General features: G+C 42.7%; 1 protein-coding gene across 1 annotated transcript in view; it reads left to right on the forward strand.

Annotated features, from left to right (window-relative positions):
* The first annotated feature begins 387 nt into the window (after positions 1–387).
* The window catches only part of c2cd3 (C2 domain containing 3 centriole elongation regulator), a 107,692-nt gene continuing 88,045 nt past the window's right edge, over positions 388–20,034 (forward strand). The window contains exons 1-6 of the mRNA XM_055636571.1: positions 388–843; positions 7,240–7,509; positions 8,843–9,000; positions 10,368–10,597; positions 11,174–11,358; positions 16,625–16,760. Of these exons, the coding sequence (XP_055492546.1) occupies positions 795–843; positions 7,240–7,509; positions 8,843–9,000; positions 10,368–10,597; positions 11,174–11,358; positions 16,625–16,760 (1,028 nt within the window). The 5' untranslated portion in view covers positions 388–794. The remainder of the gene's footprint in view (positions 844–7,239; positions 7,510–8,842; positions 9,001–10,367; positions 10,598–11,173; positions 11,359–16,624; positions 16,761–20,034) is intronic.

The raw sequence follows: 20,034 nt of genomic DNA on the forward strand, positions 1-20,034 counted from the left end.
AAACGTCAACTGTTCTCCCCAAAACCCCCGCCTCCTTGCTTTGCTGGTCCTCCGGCATCCCATTGGCCGCTCGTCCCGTTCCTCCGGTATCCCATTGGACGCTCGTCTCTGGTCTTCCGGTATCCCATTGGATACCAGTTACAGGACCTCCCATTGGACGATCCTCGCTGGTCCTCCCTCATCTCATTGGATACCCGTCGCTGGTCCTCCCTCATCTCATTGGATACCCGTCGCTGGTCCTCCCTCATTCCATTGGACGATCTTCGCTGGTCCTCCGTCATCTCATTGGATACCCGTCGCTGGTCCTCCCTCATCCCATTGGACGCTGGTCGCTGATCCTCATCCCATTGGACGACAGTTCCTGGTGCTCCCTCATCCCATTGGACGCTGGTCGCTGATCCTCATCCCATTGGACGACAGTTCCTGGTGCTCCGTCATCCCATTGGACGGTAATTACTGGTCATGCTATTGGACGTCAGTTTCTGGTCCTCTGTCAACCCATTGGACGCCAGTTACTGGTCCTCCGTTGTCGTATTGGACGCTCGTTGCTGGGTATCCGTCATCCTCTGGTAACCCGCGCGCGGCTGGCGGGCTGGCTGGCACGCGGCGCGTTTGAAAGCCGAGTCCGTTGCCCGGGAGCTCGTTTTGTACACAGATCGCTGGCGGCTGTTGGTCCTCCGCTGTCCCGGCGTGCAGAGCGGCCACCGTCCTTCCGCAACCCACCCGGAGTGCGCGGGCAACCAGGTTCAAACTATTCCAATCATCGACATGCACTGGAAAACCACGGAGCAACAATGAAAACCAGGAAACCAAAAACTGCAAAACTGGGAAAGAAAAAGAAGCGTAAGTGCGGATTTCCCCCTTTCTGGAGAAGGATCTCGACCTGAAATGTCACCAATTACTGAGATGCTGCCCAAAGATCACAGAGCGGAGCTGACCCGATGAGTTACTCTATCTTCGGTTTACTAAACCAGCACCTGCAGGTCATTCTTACACGTTTCCCCTTTTAGTGTGTGTTTAACCATTGATTCTTTAGGCCTTGTGAATTAATGTATGTCAAACATAGAAGATAGACACGAAAAGCTGGAGTAACTCAGCGGGACAGGCAGCATCTCTGGAGAGAAGGAATGGGTGGGTGACGTTTCGGGTCGAGACCCTTCTTCAGACCCGAAACGCCACCCATTCCTCTCTCCAGAGATTTAAACCAGCATCTGCAGCTCCTTCTTACACATAGAAACATAGAATATGCAGGTGTAGGCCATTCGGCCCTTCGAGCCAGACTGCCATTCAATATGATCATGCCTGATCATCCATAATCAATAGGGTGATTTCACGAAAGGTCACTGGAGCGCAGATCCGCACCCACGTGACCGAAAATCTCAAGTGGAGGACATGCTAGACATCCGGTACATGTTAGTGGATGGGAAAACACGCACTTTCCCACCCGTTAAAAACATAGAAAACGGCCAGGTTTTGATCTGCAATTTATTGTGCCAGATTGTGTTATTGTGCCAGATTATGTTAAAAACATAGAAAACGGCCAAGTTTTGATCTGCAATTTATTGTGCCGGTCGGGGTGACCGTGAGGCACAGCTACCTAGATTTACAATTTAAAAAAAAGATAGAAACTAAGGTAAATTAAAGAGGGAGCTGAGGCATTATTGACTTACTTTTGATGAAATTCAGCGAGAAAACGCGATAATTCCCGATATTTTGGACCTTTAAATCTCCACGGCAAATGTCCGCTGTTCACTTCCGCTAGATTGGCACCTTCAGCTCCCTCTTTAATTTACCTTAGTTTTTATCTTTTATTTTTATTGTAAATCTAGGTAGCTGTGCCTCACGGTCACCCCGACCAGCACAATAAATTGCAGATCAAAACTTGGCCGTTTTCTATGTTTTTAACGTGTGGGAAAGTGCGTGTTTTCCCATCCACTAACATGTACCGGATGTCTAGCATGTCCTCCACTTGAGATTTTTGGTCACGTTGGTGCGGATCTACGCTCCAGTGACCTTTCGTGAAATCACCCTATAGCCAGTTCCTGCTTTCTCCCCATATCTGCAGTTCTTTCCTACACATTCTCCCCATATCCCTTGATTCCTTTAGCATTAAGAGCTAAATCTAACTCTCTCTTGAAAACATTGAAAGCAGGTGCAGCAGGCAGTGAAGAAAGCGAAAGGTATGTTAGCATTCATAGCAAAAGGATTTAAGTATTGGTGAGACCACACCTGGAGTATTGCATACAGTTTTGGTCTCCTAATCTGAGGAAAAACATCTGAGGAGTACAGAGAAGGTTCACCAGACTGATTCCTGGGATGTCAGGACTTCCAAATGAACAAAGACTGGATAGACTGAATTTGTACTCGCTAGAATTTACAAGATTGAGGGGGGATCTTATAGAAACGTACAAGAGTCTTAAGCCGCCCGACTCATCACCCATACCAAATCCTGGCATCACATCACTCCAGTCCTCAAACAAGTCCTCAAACAACTTCACTGGCTTCCCATCCCATCTTCACTGGCTTCCCATCTCCCACCGGATCACCTACAAAATCCTGATCCTCACCTACAAAGCCCTCCACCATCTGGCCCCCCCATATCTCACTGACCTCCTCTCCCCCTACCAACCCTCACGGTCCCTCAGATCCACATCAGCCGGTCTCCTCTCCATCCACGTCCAACCTCCGCAGTTTTGGGACAGAGCCTTCTCCAGGGCAGCTCCCAGGCTCTGGAACTCCCTCCCCCAACTGATCCGCAATTCCGTGTCCCTCACCATCTTCCAGTCCCGCATCAAGACCCATCTCTTCACCTCTGCCTATCCTTAGCCCCACGTGCCGTCCCTTTTCATCTGTGCATTTTAAATTTTGTAAGGTGTCCTTGAGACTCTTGAAAGGCGCCCATAAATAAAATTTATTATCATTATTATTATTAAGGGGTTGGACAGACTAGATGCAGGAAGATTGTTCCCGATGTTGGGGAAGTCCAGTACAAGGGGTCACAGTTTAAGGATAAGGGGGAAATCTTTTAGGACCGAGATGAGAAAAACATTTTTCACACAGAGAGTGGTGAATCTCTGGAATTCTCTGCCAGTAGGTAGTTGAGGCCAGTTTATTGGCTATATTTAAGAGGGAGTTAGATGTGGCCCTTGTGGTTTAGGGGTTTGTGTATGGTGAGAAGGCAGGTACGGGATACTGAGTTGGATGATCAGCCATGATCATATTGAATGGCGGTGCAGGCTTGAAGAGCCGAATGGCCTACTCCTGCACCTATTTTCTATGTTTCTATTTGAGGTACTTGCCTTCATCTGGATTGCAAGCGACCCAGGTGGAATATGAAGTGCTGTTCCTCCAGTCTGCGTGTGGCCTTATAACCCAATGGAGGAGGCCATGCCAAAAAGGCCAGTGTGGGAAGGGGAATTAAAATGATTGGCAAATAGGAGATCCAGCATGCCTTGGTAGACAGAGTAGACAAGTGTTAGCCAAAACCTAGTCGATGTTTGGTATTGCCAATATAAAATAGATCACTTAAGGAGCGCAGAATACAATAGACAATATTTGAATTCGGCTCCCAGGGAAAACAACCTCCATTCACCCTGTAGAGTCCTGTAAGAATTTTGTAAGTATGTGAGGTGGGCTCTCATTCCTCTGAAAGATGGGTGGCGCCGCGACCCTCGCCAGCAGCTGTTTGTCCTTTCCACTTTATTTTTGTTTTTAGTGTATCTAAAAGTGTGTTTTAGTGTGGTGGGGGGCGGGAATTGGGGGAAATTTACCTCAGTTGAATGCGACTTTTCAAGTTGCATTTAGCCTTCCCTCGCGGCTTAACAGCTTGGATTGGTGTGGCCTTTCCTGTAGTCGGGTCCAGAGCTTCAGCAGCATGCTCCAGAAGAAGTGCTCCGATCGCTGGCCCGCAGACTACGACAACCTGAAGACGTGGTCTGCGGAGCTTCTTGCGCGGCGTGGACTTTCCATCCCGGAACCTGGGATCCCTTGCCGGGGATCGCTGGAGAAGAGCTCCGACTGCCGGCTTGCAGCCTATAACATCATGAAGCCCCGGTCTCCGGTGGGAAGCGGCCAATTCCAGACCTCCAAGCCGCGGAGTGTCAATCCGTCCTGACGTTGGAGTTTCGAGCATCCCGACGAGAGGGCCTGTACATCGGGCCATCCGTAGCGGCAACAGCGGATGGTTCATGCCCCCAACCACGGATGAACAAAGGAGGACTGACAAAGTTATTGCCTTCCACCATAGTGATGAATGTTGATTCCACTGTGGTGGATGTTCATGTTATATTCTATTGTGTATTGTGTTCTTTTGTTTGTATGGCTGCATGGTAAATCAGATTCCACTGTACCTTAATTGGTGCATGTGGCAATAAATATGAACTTGAACGAACTTGAAATCTAAGGACTTTCATGGAGAGTCTATTCAATCTCTCTTTGAAATGCAATCCTGCCTATTCAGGAATTGGTTTGATGAATTTCATCTGTTTCTTCTGTGGCAGGTAAATCCTTTTTTTATTACCTAAGAAGACAAATCTGCATGCAATACTCTGGATGCTGTTTCATAGTGGCCACGTATAATTGCATATGTCATACCTTTGTAGCTTTCTTTGTTTAGATTAATAGAGTAATAGCCTAATGTAAAATTCTATCACATTACAGTTGCTTTGGCCTCAAAAGGCCCCTTAACAATTTTCATGTTGGGTTCTTCAACATTGGTTCTGGAAAAGCATGTTGTATCTATAAATTTGTTCATATTGTCACAGCTGTGCTGGGACCTCTGTTGTTTATGATATATATAAATTACTTTGACATAAATGTGCATGGTCAGTTAGTAAGTTTGCAGATGACACCAAGATTGCCAGAGTTGTAGACAGTGAGGAGGGCTGTCAAAGTATACAATGGATTATAGATCATTTAATCCGAGCAAGCGTGAGGTGTTGCACTTTGGGAGTTCAAATGTAAGGGGAAGATATACAGTTGATTTTAAGACTTAACAGCATTGATGTGCTGAGGGATCTTGCGGGCTAGGCCCATAGCTCCACGAAAGCGGCAACACAAATAGGGTGGTAATGAAGTTGTGTGAGGTACTTGCCTTCATTAGTCGGAATATTAAGTATAGAAACATAGAAATTAGGTGCAGGAGTAGGCCATTCGGCCCTTCGAGCCTGCACCGCCATTCAATATGATCATGGCTGATCATCCAACTCAGTATCCCGTACCTGCCTTCTCTCCATACCCCCTGATCCCCTTAGCCACAAGGGCCACATCTAACCCCCTCTTAAATATAGCCAATGAACTGGCCTCAACTACCCTCTGTGGCAGAGAGTTCCAGAGATTCACCACTCTCTGTGTGAAAAAAATTTCTTCTCATCTCGGTTTTAAAGGATTTCCCCCTTATCCTTAAGCTGTGACCCCTTGTCCTGGACTTCCCTAACATCGGGAACATTCTTCCTGCATCTAGCCTGTCCAACCCCTTAAGAATTTTGTAAGTTTCTATAAGATCCCCTCTCAATCTCTTAAATTCTAGAGAGTATAAACCAAGTCTATCCAGTCTTTCTTCATAAGACAGTCCTGACATCCCAGGAATCAGTCTGGTGAACCGTCTCTGCACTCCCTACAGAGGGTATAAGCATCATGAAATCATAATGTAACTCTATAAGACTTTGGTTAGGCCACAGTTGGAGTACTGCATGCAGTTCTGGTCACCACATAACAGGAAGGATGTGGAGGCTTAGGAGAGGGTGCTGAAGAGGTTTGCTGCCTAGATATTGGGGTACTAGTTATAAGGAGGGGTTGGACAAACTTGTATTGTTTTTTCTGGAGTGTCAGAAGCTGAAGGGATACTTGATGGAAGTATATGAAATTATGAGAGTAGCTAATTAATAATAATAGATAGGGTAGACAGTCAGAATATAGAAACAAGGAACTTCAGATGCTGGTAATACACAAAATGACATAAAATGCTGGAGTAACTCAGCTAGTCGGGCAGCATCTTTGGGGAACAGGGATAGGTGAAGTTTAGGGTCGAGTCTGAAGAAGGGTCTCGACCCAGATAGTCAACCATCCACGTTCTTCATATTGCCTGACCTGTTGAATTACTCCAGCACTTTGTGTCCTAGGCAGTCCGAACCGTTTTCCCAGGGTGGAAATGTCAAAGATTAGAGGTCATAGATTAAAGGCAGGTGCGGGGCAATTTTTTTTTTACACAGAATGTGATGGGTGCCTGGAATGTACTGCCTGGGGTGATGGTGTTGGAAATATGATACAGGTAGTAGCATTTCAGAGGGTTTTAGATAGATGCAGGGAATGAGGAGACATGAATCGTATTTTGGCAGCATGTTTGGCACAGATGTTATGGGCTAAAGAGCCTGTTCCTGTGCTGTACTGTTCTATGTTAATTTGTCTTATTCTGTCTATTCATAGATTAGAATTCTCAGTGATAACCATATTACTTCTGTAACACTTAATTTTTTTTTTCATTTACACAATGCCCAATATTTGTTTCTCCAAAAGTGCTTCCTGACAGCTAAGAATTTTAACATTTTAATGATTTATTCCTTTGATTTCAGCACATTTATATTTAAATAGTTTTAGTAACATAACATGAAAATGTATGTAGGGCAACGTTAGAGAGGACTTGTTTCTTTGTTTGGATTGTGTTACCATTCTTATTAAGATGTACAATATACCCTCATATTTTCCTGTGTTGCATTTTGCCTGCTACGTTTCTGTCTGTTCCACTATCTTATTTTGTTTGCTGAACAACACGTGTCTAATATTATTAGCACATTAATAAGAAGCACATATTGCAGGATGGAAAATGTGCTTATTAATTCTTGTCCATTCATCACATTTTTGTTTCATTCTAAGTACAATGTAAAACTTGTTCATTGCTCTTGGTTAATTTTCCTACTTTCTCCAAAATGATGATCAACATGGTCATAAAATGACTTCAGGACAGTTGCATATATAAATATTTTAACATTATGACATTCATAATTCATCTTTCACTGCTCCTCAGCATCAATTAATCTGCAACCAGTAGTATTTTACCGTATGGTACTTGCCATGTGATATTTTCAACTGCCAAAGGTTTAAGCTTGTGGGAGATAATATCTTCAATTTGAAATTATTTAATATGTTGATTATTACTGATAATATTTTGTATGCAACTGATATTTTTTGTATGCAACTGATAACACTATGAGACAGACACCATAACATTAATTATGTTTACAGGAATAAGTGACGTCCTACCATCTACAAGTCTGCCACCGCTGGTTGACGGTCAGATTCGATGTTTTCTAAGGATAACGGTCAGTAAAATCCTGTGGATCATTCTCAAACCACCAGTAGCCCCTCTTGTTAGACTGCGCTGGTGGGGTGAAACTTCCAATGGCACTTTGTTTCACCCAAGAGATTCTTCGCATTCTGAACCAAAATCTGTGAAAACTACTGCTCGATATGCTGTTCGCTGTGGACCAAGACAGTTCACTTCTTACCTTGCAGGTTAGTTTCCAATATTATTAATTTTATTTAACTATATCTGCAAGTTTTCAGTTTTCCTACAGTTTTCAGACTCGTATCTTCTTTCCGATGGCAGGAGTGAAATGAGAGCAAGGACATGGTGGTGTGGGTCTTTTGATGATGCTGGCTGCCTTTTTGAGGCAGTGACTCCTGAGGTTTCCTTAGATGGTGGGGAAATCAGTACCCTTGATGGATTGGGCAGCTTTCACACTTTTTACAGACTTCATTCTTGGGCATTTAATTTTGCTGAACTAGGTCAATATGCTCTCTACTATACACCTATAGATGTTCAAGAGCGTATTTGTTGACATGCCGAAATTTCCTCAATCTTCAAAGGAAGTAGAGGCTTTCTTTATGATTGCGTTAACGTGCTGGGTCAAGGATAGAACTTCGGAGATATGCATGCCCAGAAATTTTTTTTTTTTTGTCTCTCCACCGCCGTCCTGTTGATAAAGAGAGATTTGTGGATCTTTGGCCTTCTTCTAAAGACAGCATTCAGTTCCTTGGATGGACAATATGCTGAAGTAACTCAGTGGCTCAGGCAGCATCCTTGGAGAATATGGATATGTGATGTTTCGGGTCAGAACCCTTCTTCAGACTGCAAATCAGTTCCGTGGTTTTACTGATGTTGAGAGCAAGGCTGTGCTGGCAACATTTGGTCAATTGATCTTCCCACATTGACTCGTCACCTTCTGTAATTTATACAATAAGCTTGTGTATTTCTAAGTGGGAATAGTTTAGGCTTATTGTCATATTACCAAGGCCACAGTGAAGAGCTTTTGTTTGTGTGCTATAAAATCAAATCAGATAATATACACAAATACAATCAATCCAAACTCAAGTGCATAAGGTAAAATGAAGAGAAAGAGTACCGGATACAGTTCTTAGCATTGGAGCAAAGCAGTACCAAGGGAATCTTCCATTGTCCACAATGCGGTAGGTTGGAGAATGGGGAATGTACCAATATCTTATGGAAGGACCTTTCAGAAACCTGATAACAGAGGGGAAGATGCTGTTCATTAGTCTGGTGGTACTCACTTTCAAACTTCTGTATCTTCTGCCCAACGGGAGCAGGGAGAATAAGGAATGATTGGAGTGGAAAAGGTCTTCATTGTGTTGGCTGCTTTCCTGAGGCAGCATGAGGTGTAAACAGTGGTGTCCGAGGTTGTAGGTTTTGATGTTCCCAGAGATCAGCTACTCTTGCACATGCAGATGTGTATTTTTCATTTCTCGATTAATGTTTGTCCAGTAGCGCAACTGCTAAAACTAGTTTTATATTTACAAAGTTTTTTTTTTCATCTTTTTAATATGATAGATATGGGAGTGCTGGTATTGGAAGTGTTGACAAAGGCTGACCATCTTCCCATTGGTCGAGTTCAAATAAATGGAATTTCACAACTATCATCCACGTATGAAATTAGTGGATTTTTCACAATGATTTCACCTACCTCGGAGAAACTTGGAGAACTACAGGTTAGAAATGCTATTTGCCTTGGTACGTTTGATTAAGAAATGTGGTATTAAAGTTTGTCCTTACTTGGCAAATAAAATTTCATGATTATTTATTTAATTCAGGAAATAACCGCGCAAACAATCTTTTTTTTCCCAATACTTTTTTCTGCTTGCTGATTTCCAAAGTAACTTTTAAGTGGTACTCTAATTCCCAATTAAACTCAAGATGGACAGATCCTTTCCCAATCAAACACACTGTATAACTAATTTGGACCCGCACAAAAAAACAGATGGTATTCCCTATTTCATAAATCATGTTATATCCAATTAGTGTAATGAAATAGTGCATTATAGCAAAGCCAAGTACACGGGCAACCAGTTTGGTGGAAGATGAATAAATTATTATGGTGTCACATGTTATCTCATGCAAATGTGAATTGATGTTTATTGCAACCATCATTGCCTATCAGAGCATCGAGTGTGCTTGAATTTGCTTAGCTGGGGTTGTTTCCAAACAGATGGGTGGTGAGAGGACAAAAAAATGTAAAGGGTATGTTTTAATCAAGGTATTTAAAACAGAGGCCTAAACAGAGTAAACAGGAAAGGCCCACTCCCCTTTACAGAATAACCAGTTACAAGTAGAAGCGGTGGTGAAGAGTTGGGGAAAATTGTTTTGACCCAAATTGTGATGAGGGTTTGGAACTTGCTTCCTGAAGAGAGTGACTCAGTCACAGCATCTTTAAAAAGAGCAAAAGCAAAGTAAGGATTCTGGAAGCGATACCTGCGGAAGCAGTAGAATCTCATAATCGATAAGGCTATATGTAGAGTTCTTGGATATCTAGACCTCTCCTTTTGTGCTGTAAATATGTATGATTCCACAATGCAGTTTGAACCGAGTAGTTTTCAGATATTGTCACCAGTATAATAAAGGGGAAAAAATTCAGACAGAGTAATACCTAAAAGTGATTTGTTTTTGAGGGAAGTAAAATATGTTGGCCTATAGTGTCATTTGTGGATCATTTGGCAACATCCATTCCCGAGTCAGGATGTGACTTGAGCATAAAAATCAAAACTGCAATTCCATCATACTGCTGAGGACATGCTTCCCTGTTGTAGTTTTTTTGGGGGGGGCAAGATGTTAACCCAAAGCTTCATCTCCATCAAGTGGATTAAAAAAAAATATTCATGCTTGTGGTTTCACTTCATGAAGTATTTCATTGGCTGCAAAACATTGAATGAAAAATGTGAAAGACTTTTAAAGTGTGCATGTCTACTTTAGTGCATTATTCATCTGTTATTTCATTCCCTACAGTGTGCAACAAAAATATTATGTGTTACATTTGCTGACCATTTACGTTCACTTGTGTTGTTGTTGAAATGATTTGAAGGTTTCACTTGCTGTGGAGTCGCTGACTGACACGTGTGATAGTGGCAGTTCTAATCCAACTACTGACACAAGTATGGATGGTGGAATCACAGTTCAAAGTCCTGTCATGGCGCATACTTCAAGAGCAGGATCTTTAGAGAATCTCGTTGAACTTTCTGCTCCTCGCAAATCATCCTTAACCAGCTTAAGTGGAAAGGAGTCCCTGTCAAGTAGTGCTTCTAATACTCCAAGGTATCATCAAAATAAATCTTGATTTTATATTTTGTATACATTTTGCATGAAATAATGTGTTTCTTCCCTATGTTCACAGCAGCATGCATTTCTATTGTATCTGCTTTGAAAACAATTCTTATGCCTCCTTAATTTTTTTAATTAGACAGACACAGGGCCAGAATGTGAATTTTGAGAATAATAAGGTGGAGAAATGTGTTCAGCCAGAGATTCAACAACATTGAGCCTAGATGGATTGAAGTAGCAGCTCCCTTCATCATCTAAGCTCAATTGTGAAAGAAGCCAGTTGAATTGAGATGATGGCAGATGTGAAGTGAAATCAAAGGGAAATTTAATAGATGCAAACTTCACAAAGGAAGATGTAAAGAAATTAAGACATGGGTGTTAGCAATAAGAGGTTAAGTAAGTAGAAGGTCATGAGGAAACTTTTTTTGGATTGTGTTAGATTATGCCTTGATTACCGTTTTTGTAGATAATTACATTTAGAAGGCTTGCCTTTGGGGCACAGTTCATCAGAAAACTAATGCGAGGAGAAATAATTTTTGGCTCTTTGTGTTTTTCTCACCTGCCTCTCAGAGGAAGAGATCATTTGTACTTCCAGGAAAATGCAAGAAGTTCCACAAAGACTGGTACATCTGAAGCTAAGGAACTGCTGAACACGGCTCCTTTGGCCCCTGCTGTGACATTTGCCACTGGCAGCAAGAGGACAGATAAACATGTACTGTCATCAAAGAGCCAGAGTACTAAAAATCTGATTTCGGGTAAGTTGCTAACATGAAATCTTATTTTAAGCAAGGTACTAAATGAGTACTTTGCATCTGTACTCTACAAAGAGTAGAACATGGAAGATCGTGCGATCAATGTGGGGTATACCAGAGCTTGCTTTCCCTGGAATGATGGACGCTGAGGGGTGATCTGAAAGAGGTATTAAATTATAAGGTGCAAAGGTAGGATACATGGTCAGAATATATTTTCTTCCATGATAGGGGTATTAAAAACAAGAGTACATAGGTTTAAGGTGAGAGGAAAGAATTTCAGTGCGGATTTGAGGGGAATTTTTTTGGTGGGAATGGGTCGATTGGGCTTGTATTCACTGGAGTTTAGAAGGTTGAGAGGGGATCTTCTAGAAACATATAACATTCTTAAGAGATTGGACAGACAGGAAAAATGTTCGCCATGTTGGGGAGTCCAGAACTAGGGATCGCCGTTTAAGAATAATGGGTAGGCCATTTAGGCCTGAGATAAGGAAAAACTTTTTCTCCCAGAGAGAGGTGAATCTGTGGAATACTCTGGCACAGAAGGTAGTGGAGGCCAATTCACTGGACGTTTTCAAGAGAGATTTAGATTTAGCTCTTAGGGCTAACGGAATCAATGGATATTGGGGAAAAAGCAGGAACGGGGTACTGATTTTAGATGATCAACCATGATCATATTGAATGGCGGTGCTGGCTCGAAGAGCAGAATGGCCTACCCCTCCAGCTATTTTATATGTATACCGAGTGGTTGTTATGTGGAACCTGCTGTAAAAGGAGATTGTGGGGTTAGATATGGTCACTGTGATTAAAATTTGGACAGGCACTTGAATAGGCAAAGCATATTAGGATATAGACCTTATGTGGTAAGAGGATTTATTGTAGTTGAACAGAAATGTTGTCATATAACTGTGGGCTTTATAAAAAAATGTTTGTCTGTTCTTCTTAATTTGTTTGGATACCACCTTTAAATTTATTGTTTGTAATGTGTAAATATGCTGTGTGAGAACCTTTGCTGAGTTGGTTGCAGTTAAATTTGATGGATAAACTTTTGGGGATGGGTGTAACCTGCAATTGTTCTGACCAGTGATTTACAATTCACAATTTATACTATTTTTAACTTGGTGTGCAAGAGTTTGTTGGGTAGGGGAGAGTTGGTGTTAAAATGACCGCCCACTAACTGGTATCAGAAATAAAAATATTACCATCTATTTATCAAATCCCGCCATATTGAGTTCCACAAAGCCCAAAATTTCACCTTCTCTCAGCCTCGCGTTGCCTCAGTCCCTTAAATATTGTACATGGGTCGCCCTTCCTGACCATTAATTTCCTTTACAGTCATTTTTGCCACTTTCCCCTAACAATGAGCAATATTGATCACTGTTCTTGCATGTTGTCACCTCACTTACAGCATTCATTTATTCTACAGTATTATGGAGCATATTATTGTTCCTCAGATCCATATAATTTCTTGCATATGTTTCCTTTTGAATACCTGATATATTTTACACCTTGTTAATATTTTGAGCACTATGCCACAGTGCAAAAGGAATATCAGTGCAGGACTCTCACTTAACTCTTTTTCTCTGTTGTCAGCCGGGCAACCTAGGCAGCTTTTTAGGTTGCCAAATGACAGTTTAGGTGGTCATTTAAGACAGCTTGCATGACGTGTGCGATAATGTGCTCAGACAAAATGTGTAGTTACCAGTCGGAATTATGCTAAATGAAGCATTCACATATTATTTCTACTTCAAATAAAGTCACAAACTTAACATATTCACCAATCAAGACATGATATATACCACAATGACATGCAGCAAAATTATAATACAGTATATACAGTATCTCAACTCTTTTTACACATTGCAATGAATGTAATTTCTATTATTTCTTTCCACTTCCAAACAAAAATGTGGTTGGATTATTCAGCCTATGATCAACCTCGATGAGATCAAGCGCAGGCTTGACGATCACTTCGCACAACACCTCCACTCAGTTCGCAATAACCAACCTGATCTCCCGGTGGCTCAGCACTTCAACTCCCCCTCCCATTCCGATTCCGACCTTTCTGTCCTGGGCCTCCTCCATTGCCAGAGTGAGGCCCACCGCAAATTGGAGGAACATCACCTCATATTTCACGAGTAGTTTACACCCCAGCTGTATGAACATTGGCTTCTCCAATTTCAGGTAGTCCTTGTTTTCTCCCTCATTCCCCTCCCATTCCCAGCTCTCCCACAGCCTCATCCGCTGCTTTTCTCCAGCTTTTTCTGTCTACCAACGGGATCCCACCACTGGCCGCATCTTCCCTTCTCCTCCCCTGTTGGCTTTCCGCAGAGACCGCTCCCTTCGTAACTCCCTGGTCAATTCGTCCCTTCCCACCCAACCACCCTTTCTTCTGGCACTTTCCCTTGCAACCACAGGAAATGCTACACTTGTCACTTTACCTCCCCCCTTGACTCCATTCAAGGACCCAAGCAGTCTTTCCAGGTGCGGCAGAGGTTCACCTGCACCTCCTCCAACCTCATCTATTGCATCCGCTGCTCAAGGTGTCAGCTGCTCTACATAGGTGAGACCAAGCGATCGCCCAAAACCTCTGCTCGGTTCTCAATAACCAACCTGATCTCCCGGTGGCTCAGCATTTCAACTACCCCACCCATTCCGAATCCGACCTTTCTGCCCTGGGCCTCCTCCATGGCCCACTGTAAATTGGAGCAGCAGCACCTCATATTTTGCTTGGGCAGTTTACACCCCAACGGAATGAACATTGACTTTTCCAATTTCAGGTAGTCCCTGCTTTCTCCTCCCCTTCCCAGCTCTCCCTCAGCCCACTGTCTCCGCCTCTTCCTTTCTTCTTCCCGCCCCCACCCCACCCCCCACCCTCACATCAGTCTGAAGAAGGATCTCAACCCGAAACGTCGCCTATACCTTCGCTCCATAGATGCTGCCTCACCCTCTGAGTTTCTACAGCATTTGTATCTACCCATTCGCACAAGTTGTGTTATCCCACTTTCCTCACCCACTCCCTACACATTAGGGGCAATTTTACAGAGACAAGTTAACCTACAAAGCCAATGCGTCTTTGGGATGTGGGAGGAAACCCACATGCTTGCAGGGAGAATGTGCAAATTCAACACAGACAGTGCCCGAGGACAGGATCGAACACAGATCTCTGGCGTGTGAGGCAGCAAGTCCACCAGCTGTGCCACTATATTTTGTTTTCCAACACACAAAAAATTATACGTTGATAACTTTGGTTACTAAAAAAAAGAAACTATCCATTTTCTGTCTTAAATCTCTAAGTGATGCTATGTCCCCCTTTACAGCTACTGTATGTTTTAATTCAGTTCAAGACTATGGGGCAGTACATTGGCCATAAAGTTGCTGCCTAAAAGTGCCAGAGACCCGGAATTGATCCTGAATATGGGTGCTGTCTGTATGGAGTTTGCTCCTTTTCCCTTTGATTGCATGGGTTTTCTCCGGGTGCTCTTGTTTCCTTCCACATTCCAAAGGTGTGCAGGAACCTTTTTCAGACCCAACCCAAAACGTAATATTTTCCTTTTTGTCCAGAGATTCTGTCTGACCTGTTGAGTTACTCCAGCTGTTTGTGTCTATCTTCAGTTTAAACCAGCATCTGCAGTTCCTGCCTACACACACGATACTATACGTTAGAAATTTGTTAATCACAGGAGGGAATTGTGTGTGTGTGTGCCTATATATATATACACACACACACACATATATATACACACACACACATATATATATACACACACACACACATATATATATATATATACACACACACACATATATATAAATAAATATACATTGTTTTCACATTTATAACATTGTTTACAGAGTACTATGTTTACATATTCTGTTGTGCTGCTGCAAGTAAGGATTTCATTGTTCTAACTGGGACGTGAGAGACCTGACTCTTGACTTACGTGGCTAATGTGTGGGACAGCGCTAGTATACGGGTGATCGGTGGTCGGCGTGGGCTGAAGGGCCTGTTTCCACGCTGTATCTTTAAATTAAACTAAAAACACTAAAACCAGAGGAAATCTAAAGATAGGTCTCTACCTGAAACATCACTCAATTTCTTCTATCCAGAGATGCTGGCTGCTCCATGGAGTTCCACGGCACAATTAAAGCATGGAATAATCTTCACCCTACCATAGTTACCCAACCAAATTTAAGATAGCAACTAAATTTAAGATAGCTCTTTTTTCCCCATGAACCCTTTTTTGCATGTCCAAGTCAAGTCAAGATAGTTTTATTGTCATGTGTTCCAGATAGGACAATGAAATTCACAACAGAATATGTAAACATAATACAGAACAGGAGATAAAAGTGCAGTGTCTCTATATAGCATAGACCATATATAAACACAATAAATAAACAGATAAAGTGCAGTAGGCTGTTATTTTTCAGAATTTGGAGTTTGGTGGTGGAGGGTCCACCAGTTTAAATTCCATTTGGCATATTTTTGAAGGACCAGGAAACCAAGAAGCAAGAGTTACTCCAGGGAGTTACTCCAGCTCCAGGGAGTGATTCTGCGTTGGTTTTCAATGGTCGCGGCAAGGCGGCGACCGGACAGCAATGGCGGCCACATCTCCCACAATGCAAAGGGAGGGAGAAATCCCCGCCGCCGACCAGTTGTCATGGCAGTGCACATGTGCATGGCGGCACATGCGCATAACCACGGCCGATGATGTGCTGGTCGTGGTTGTGCGCATGTGCAGGGGGAGGATGTTCAGGCTGTGGCAGTGCGCATGTGCAAGGCGGTCGGCCGTGCCGGCGGATGAGGAGCGGGCGGAAAGCAGAGGACGGAGAATCGGCAGCCCGGGCACGGACACGGATACGGATGGCGGGCGGAGACGGAGAGTGATAGAGAGAGAGAGAGAGAGAGATAGAAAGGGGGGGCCCTGCTCAGAGTTGAACGATAGGTGTCCCGGGTGCTTGCCAAGCCAGGCAAAATGGCACAGCTTTTAGGTTGCCCGCGCGGGACTTTAGGTCGCCATTGGCACCCGGGCAACCATTAATTTCAAGCCCTGCAGTGATGGGAAAACTACTGAGAGGGTGCAGCTTTCAAGGAAGACTCCTGTGTTTACAGTTGTTTAGGTTCACGTACTTATATAGCATAATCAAAAACAAACATTATCGACTAAGCACTTTGAAGTTTCACGTAGAAAGGGTTTTGATGTAAATTCATATTGTTATAGTAGTAGAGAATTCTTGCAGTTGTGCACTCAATTAATATTTTTCTTTGCAGTTCTATTAGACCGAGGTAGCAAATTGCGAAATGCGATGGTGGTTTCGGCAATGAAAACTGTTCCCGATGGTGTATCCGGATTAATGGATGTTCCTTCCTCACCTCAATGTCATCCTATGGATGTACCACAATCAAAGTAAGCTTGATAAAACTCTGAGCGGTTGCAAAACCCTTTTCTGTGCCTTAATAAATATAATCAATGCCTTCAGCAAGGCATTTCATAAGGTAGCCCATCAAAGATTTGAATGAGTATGTAGAAGACATAATTAGTAAGTTTATAGATGACACTAAAGTGGATGGTATTGTCGATAGCGAAGATGATTGTCAAACATTGAAGCAGGATCTTGATCAATTGGGCAGGTGGGCATTTTGGGAAGTCAAGCCAGGGCAGGACCTACTCAGTGAATGGCAGGGCTCTGGGGAGTGTTGTAGAGGGATCTTGGAGTGCTGGTACATTGATACTTGAAAGTGACATCACAGGTAGATTGGGTGGCCAAGAAGACTTACAGAACATTGGCCTTCATCAGTCAGGGTATTCAGTATCTAATTTAACTTGTTACATTACAGTTGTATAAGATGTTGGTGATTGTGTTTTGGAATATTATGTTTAATTTTGGTCACCCTGCCATAAGAAGGATGTTATTAAGCTGAAAAGAGTGAAGACATGATTTATGGAGATATTGGAAGGACTTGCGGGCCTGAGTTATTGGGAGAGGCTTGGCAGGCTTGGACTTTATTCCTCGAAGTGCAAGAGGCAGAGGGGTGATCTTATGGAAGTATATAAGATCATGAGGAGAATAGAAAGGGTGAATGCACAGAGTATTTTACCCAGTGTAGGGTAATCAAGACCAGAGCACGAGTTTAAAGTGAGAGAGGAAATATTTAATAGGAACCTGAGGGGCAACTACTTCACACAGAAGGTGGTAGGCATGTGGAACAAGCTGCCAGAGGAGGTAGTTGATTGAGGCAGGTATTATATCAACATTTTAAAGAAATTTGGCCAGGTACATGGAAAGGAAAACTTCAGAGGGATATTGGCCAAACATGGGCAGGTGGGACTAATGTAGATAGAGCATCTTGTTCGGTATGATTGGTTTGAATTGAAATTATTTCTTCTTTGTTGTATTTTCCTCAAAAATCCAATTCATGTTGTACCATTTTCAATGATTTGGTTACAATATGGGATCTCTGCAGATAGTGGGGCATTCATGCAGACAGGGAAGAAAAATGCTTCTGCATTGCACAGCATTCATGTTCAGCATTTATTCCGATATACTATTACTCATTTCCTTTCATCCATGACTGATGAAATTAATCTTTAAATAAGCTCCAAGTATAATTTCTATGGAAAGGCAGTTTGATTGTTAATTTGTTTTATATTAAATGAAAAGTCTGTTTTTTGCAAATGTGAGTGGAAAAATAGTGTTTTAAGTTTTTTAAATTGGTCAGAGGAGTAGAGAAATTTACAGAGACCAGTGATGTTAATAGACATTATTTGGTAAAATATTCTAAGGTTTATAGGTCTAATTTTGCAATGTGCACCAATTAAGGTACAGTGATATTCGATTTACAATACAGCCATACTAAAAAAAGCAACAAGACACACAACTACATAAAAGTTAACATAAACATCCACCACAGCAATTCCCCACATTCCTCACTGTGATGGAAGGCAATAAAGCTGACTCCCGAAGTCGGTCCTTAACTAGGGACCGCGAGCTCCACGAGGCCCTGCAGGCTCCCGAAGCTCCCAAAGTACGTCCCCAGCAGAGGCGTCCAACTGCATGATGTTAGGCCGCAGTGCAGACGGAGATACAATACGGGAAACAAATTGCATCTACGTCAAGGTAAGAGGTAAAAAAAAAAAAGGTAAGAGGTAAAAACAAGTTTCCCCAACCCCCTCCCCCGCTCCCCACACATAAAACAAGCTAAAGAACACTAAAACATCCATTTAACACATACTAAAAGAAGGAAAAGGACAAGTCAGACTGTTGGCAAGGCAGCTATTACAGGCGCCACCCGGTGGTTGTATTTGTGTTTATTGATAAAATACATCAACTTGCTTTCCAGTTTCCATTACAAATGATCATTTAAGCTTTTGGCTGTATCATTCATTATCATTAAACCGTGAGAATTAATATCCCTTTTAAATCCACCACCCAAACTTGCTAAATCATCAATTTCAACGATGACACCTGCCAAAGATTAATCAGAATCAGAATTTATTCGTCAAGTATGTTTTGCAACATACGAGGAATTTCACCGGCCAGATCAGTCATACAATTAAAAGCAATATACTCAAAAACAGATTTTAACATTAATATCCACCATAGTGACTCCTACACATTCCTCACTGTGATGGAAGGCGAAATAAAGTTCAAGTCCTTCCTATTGTTCTTCCGTGGTCCTGGGCTTCTTGACGGGATGGTCTTGACTCCCGTAGCCGGAGGCGTTCTGGCCCTCTGCGTCGAGGCATTCAGCTCCTGCATCGGGGGGTTGTCAGCTCCCCAGCGCCGGGTGATCGAACCTTACGTTGGGGCTGGTCGAACCTCCCGCGGCGTTGGAGTTCCGGATTAGCCTCTCCCGAGACTGCAAGCCCTTGATGGTAAGTCTGCAGGCCACGGTGGGAGCGATCCCAGGCAAGGGATCCGCTTCGAAGTTGAGTTTGTGCCCCGTGATGGGGCTCACGATAGTCCGAGGAGACCTCCAGCTCCAGTGATGGTAGGCTGCAGAGCCCGGAGGATATGACCCGAAAATTGACCACATCTCCGGGAAGGTAGGAACTTGAAAAAACGTTTCCCCCGATCCCCTCCCCCCACATAAAACAAACCGAAGTACATTAAAACAAACTTTTAACAAACGCTAAAAATAACAAAAAGATGCAAAAACAAACAGACTGCCGGCAGGGCAGCCATCTCCCCGGCACCCTGTGGTGAAGAGAATGAGAATTAAACATCTGAAAATAAAGTGAAACTGTGCATCGTCTGCTCAATGTACTAAATAATGATGACATCAAGGGATTTATCAATGATAATAATTTATGTTATGATAATTTGCTATTTGCAATGTTATTTGAGCCCTTGAATGAGATTGCTGCTTTAACATCCTTTATTATTTGTTCACTATTAACTCATATTTGTGGATTAAGAAAATGTCTGAAAGTGAAAACTGTTTAAAAATTGTCTGACATCTGGGCATCACACAGAGCATAGCAAATAATTACAATTTGTTTAACAGACTACAATACTTTGAATTATGTGAAATAACATACTTTAAGAGAATAGCCCTAGTCCATTAGATTTGCTAAATATTTCCATGATGGACCTGTCATAAGGTTGTTCACCTGCAAGTCATCGAATTGTGCACACTTTTTGAGGTGAATATTTGTTATGATTATGAATATATTTCTC

The sequence above is a fragment of the Leucoraja erinacea genome, chromosome 6 (assembly GCF_028641065.1).
Source record: "Leucoraja erinacea ecotype New England chromosome 6, Leri_hhj_1, whole genome shotgun sequence".
Taxonomy (NCBI): Eukaryota; Metazoa; Chordata; class Chondrichthyes; order Rajiformes; family Rajidae; genus Leucoraja; species Leucoraja erinaceus.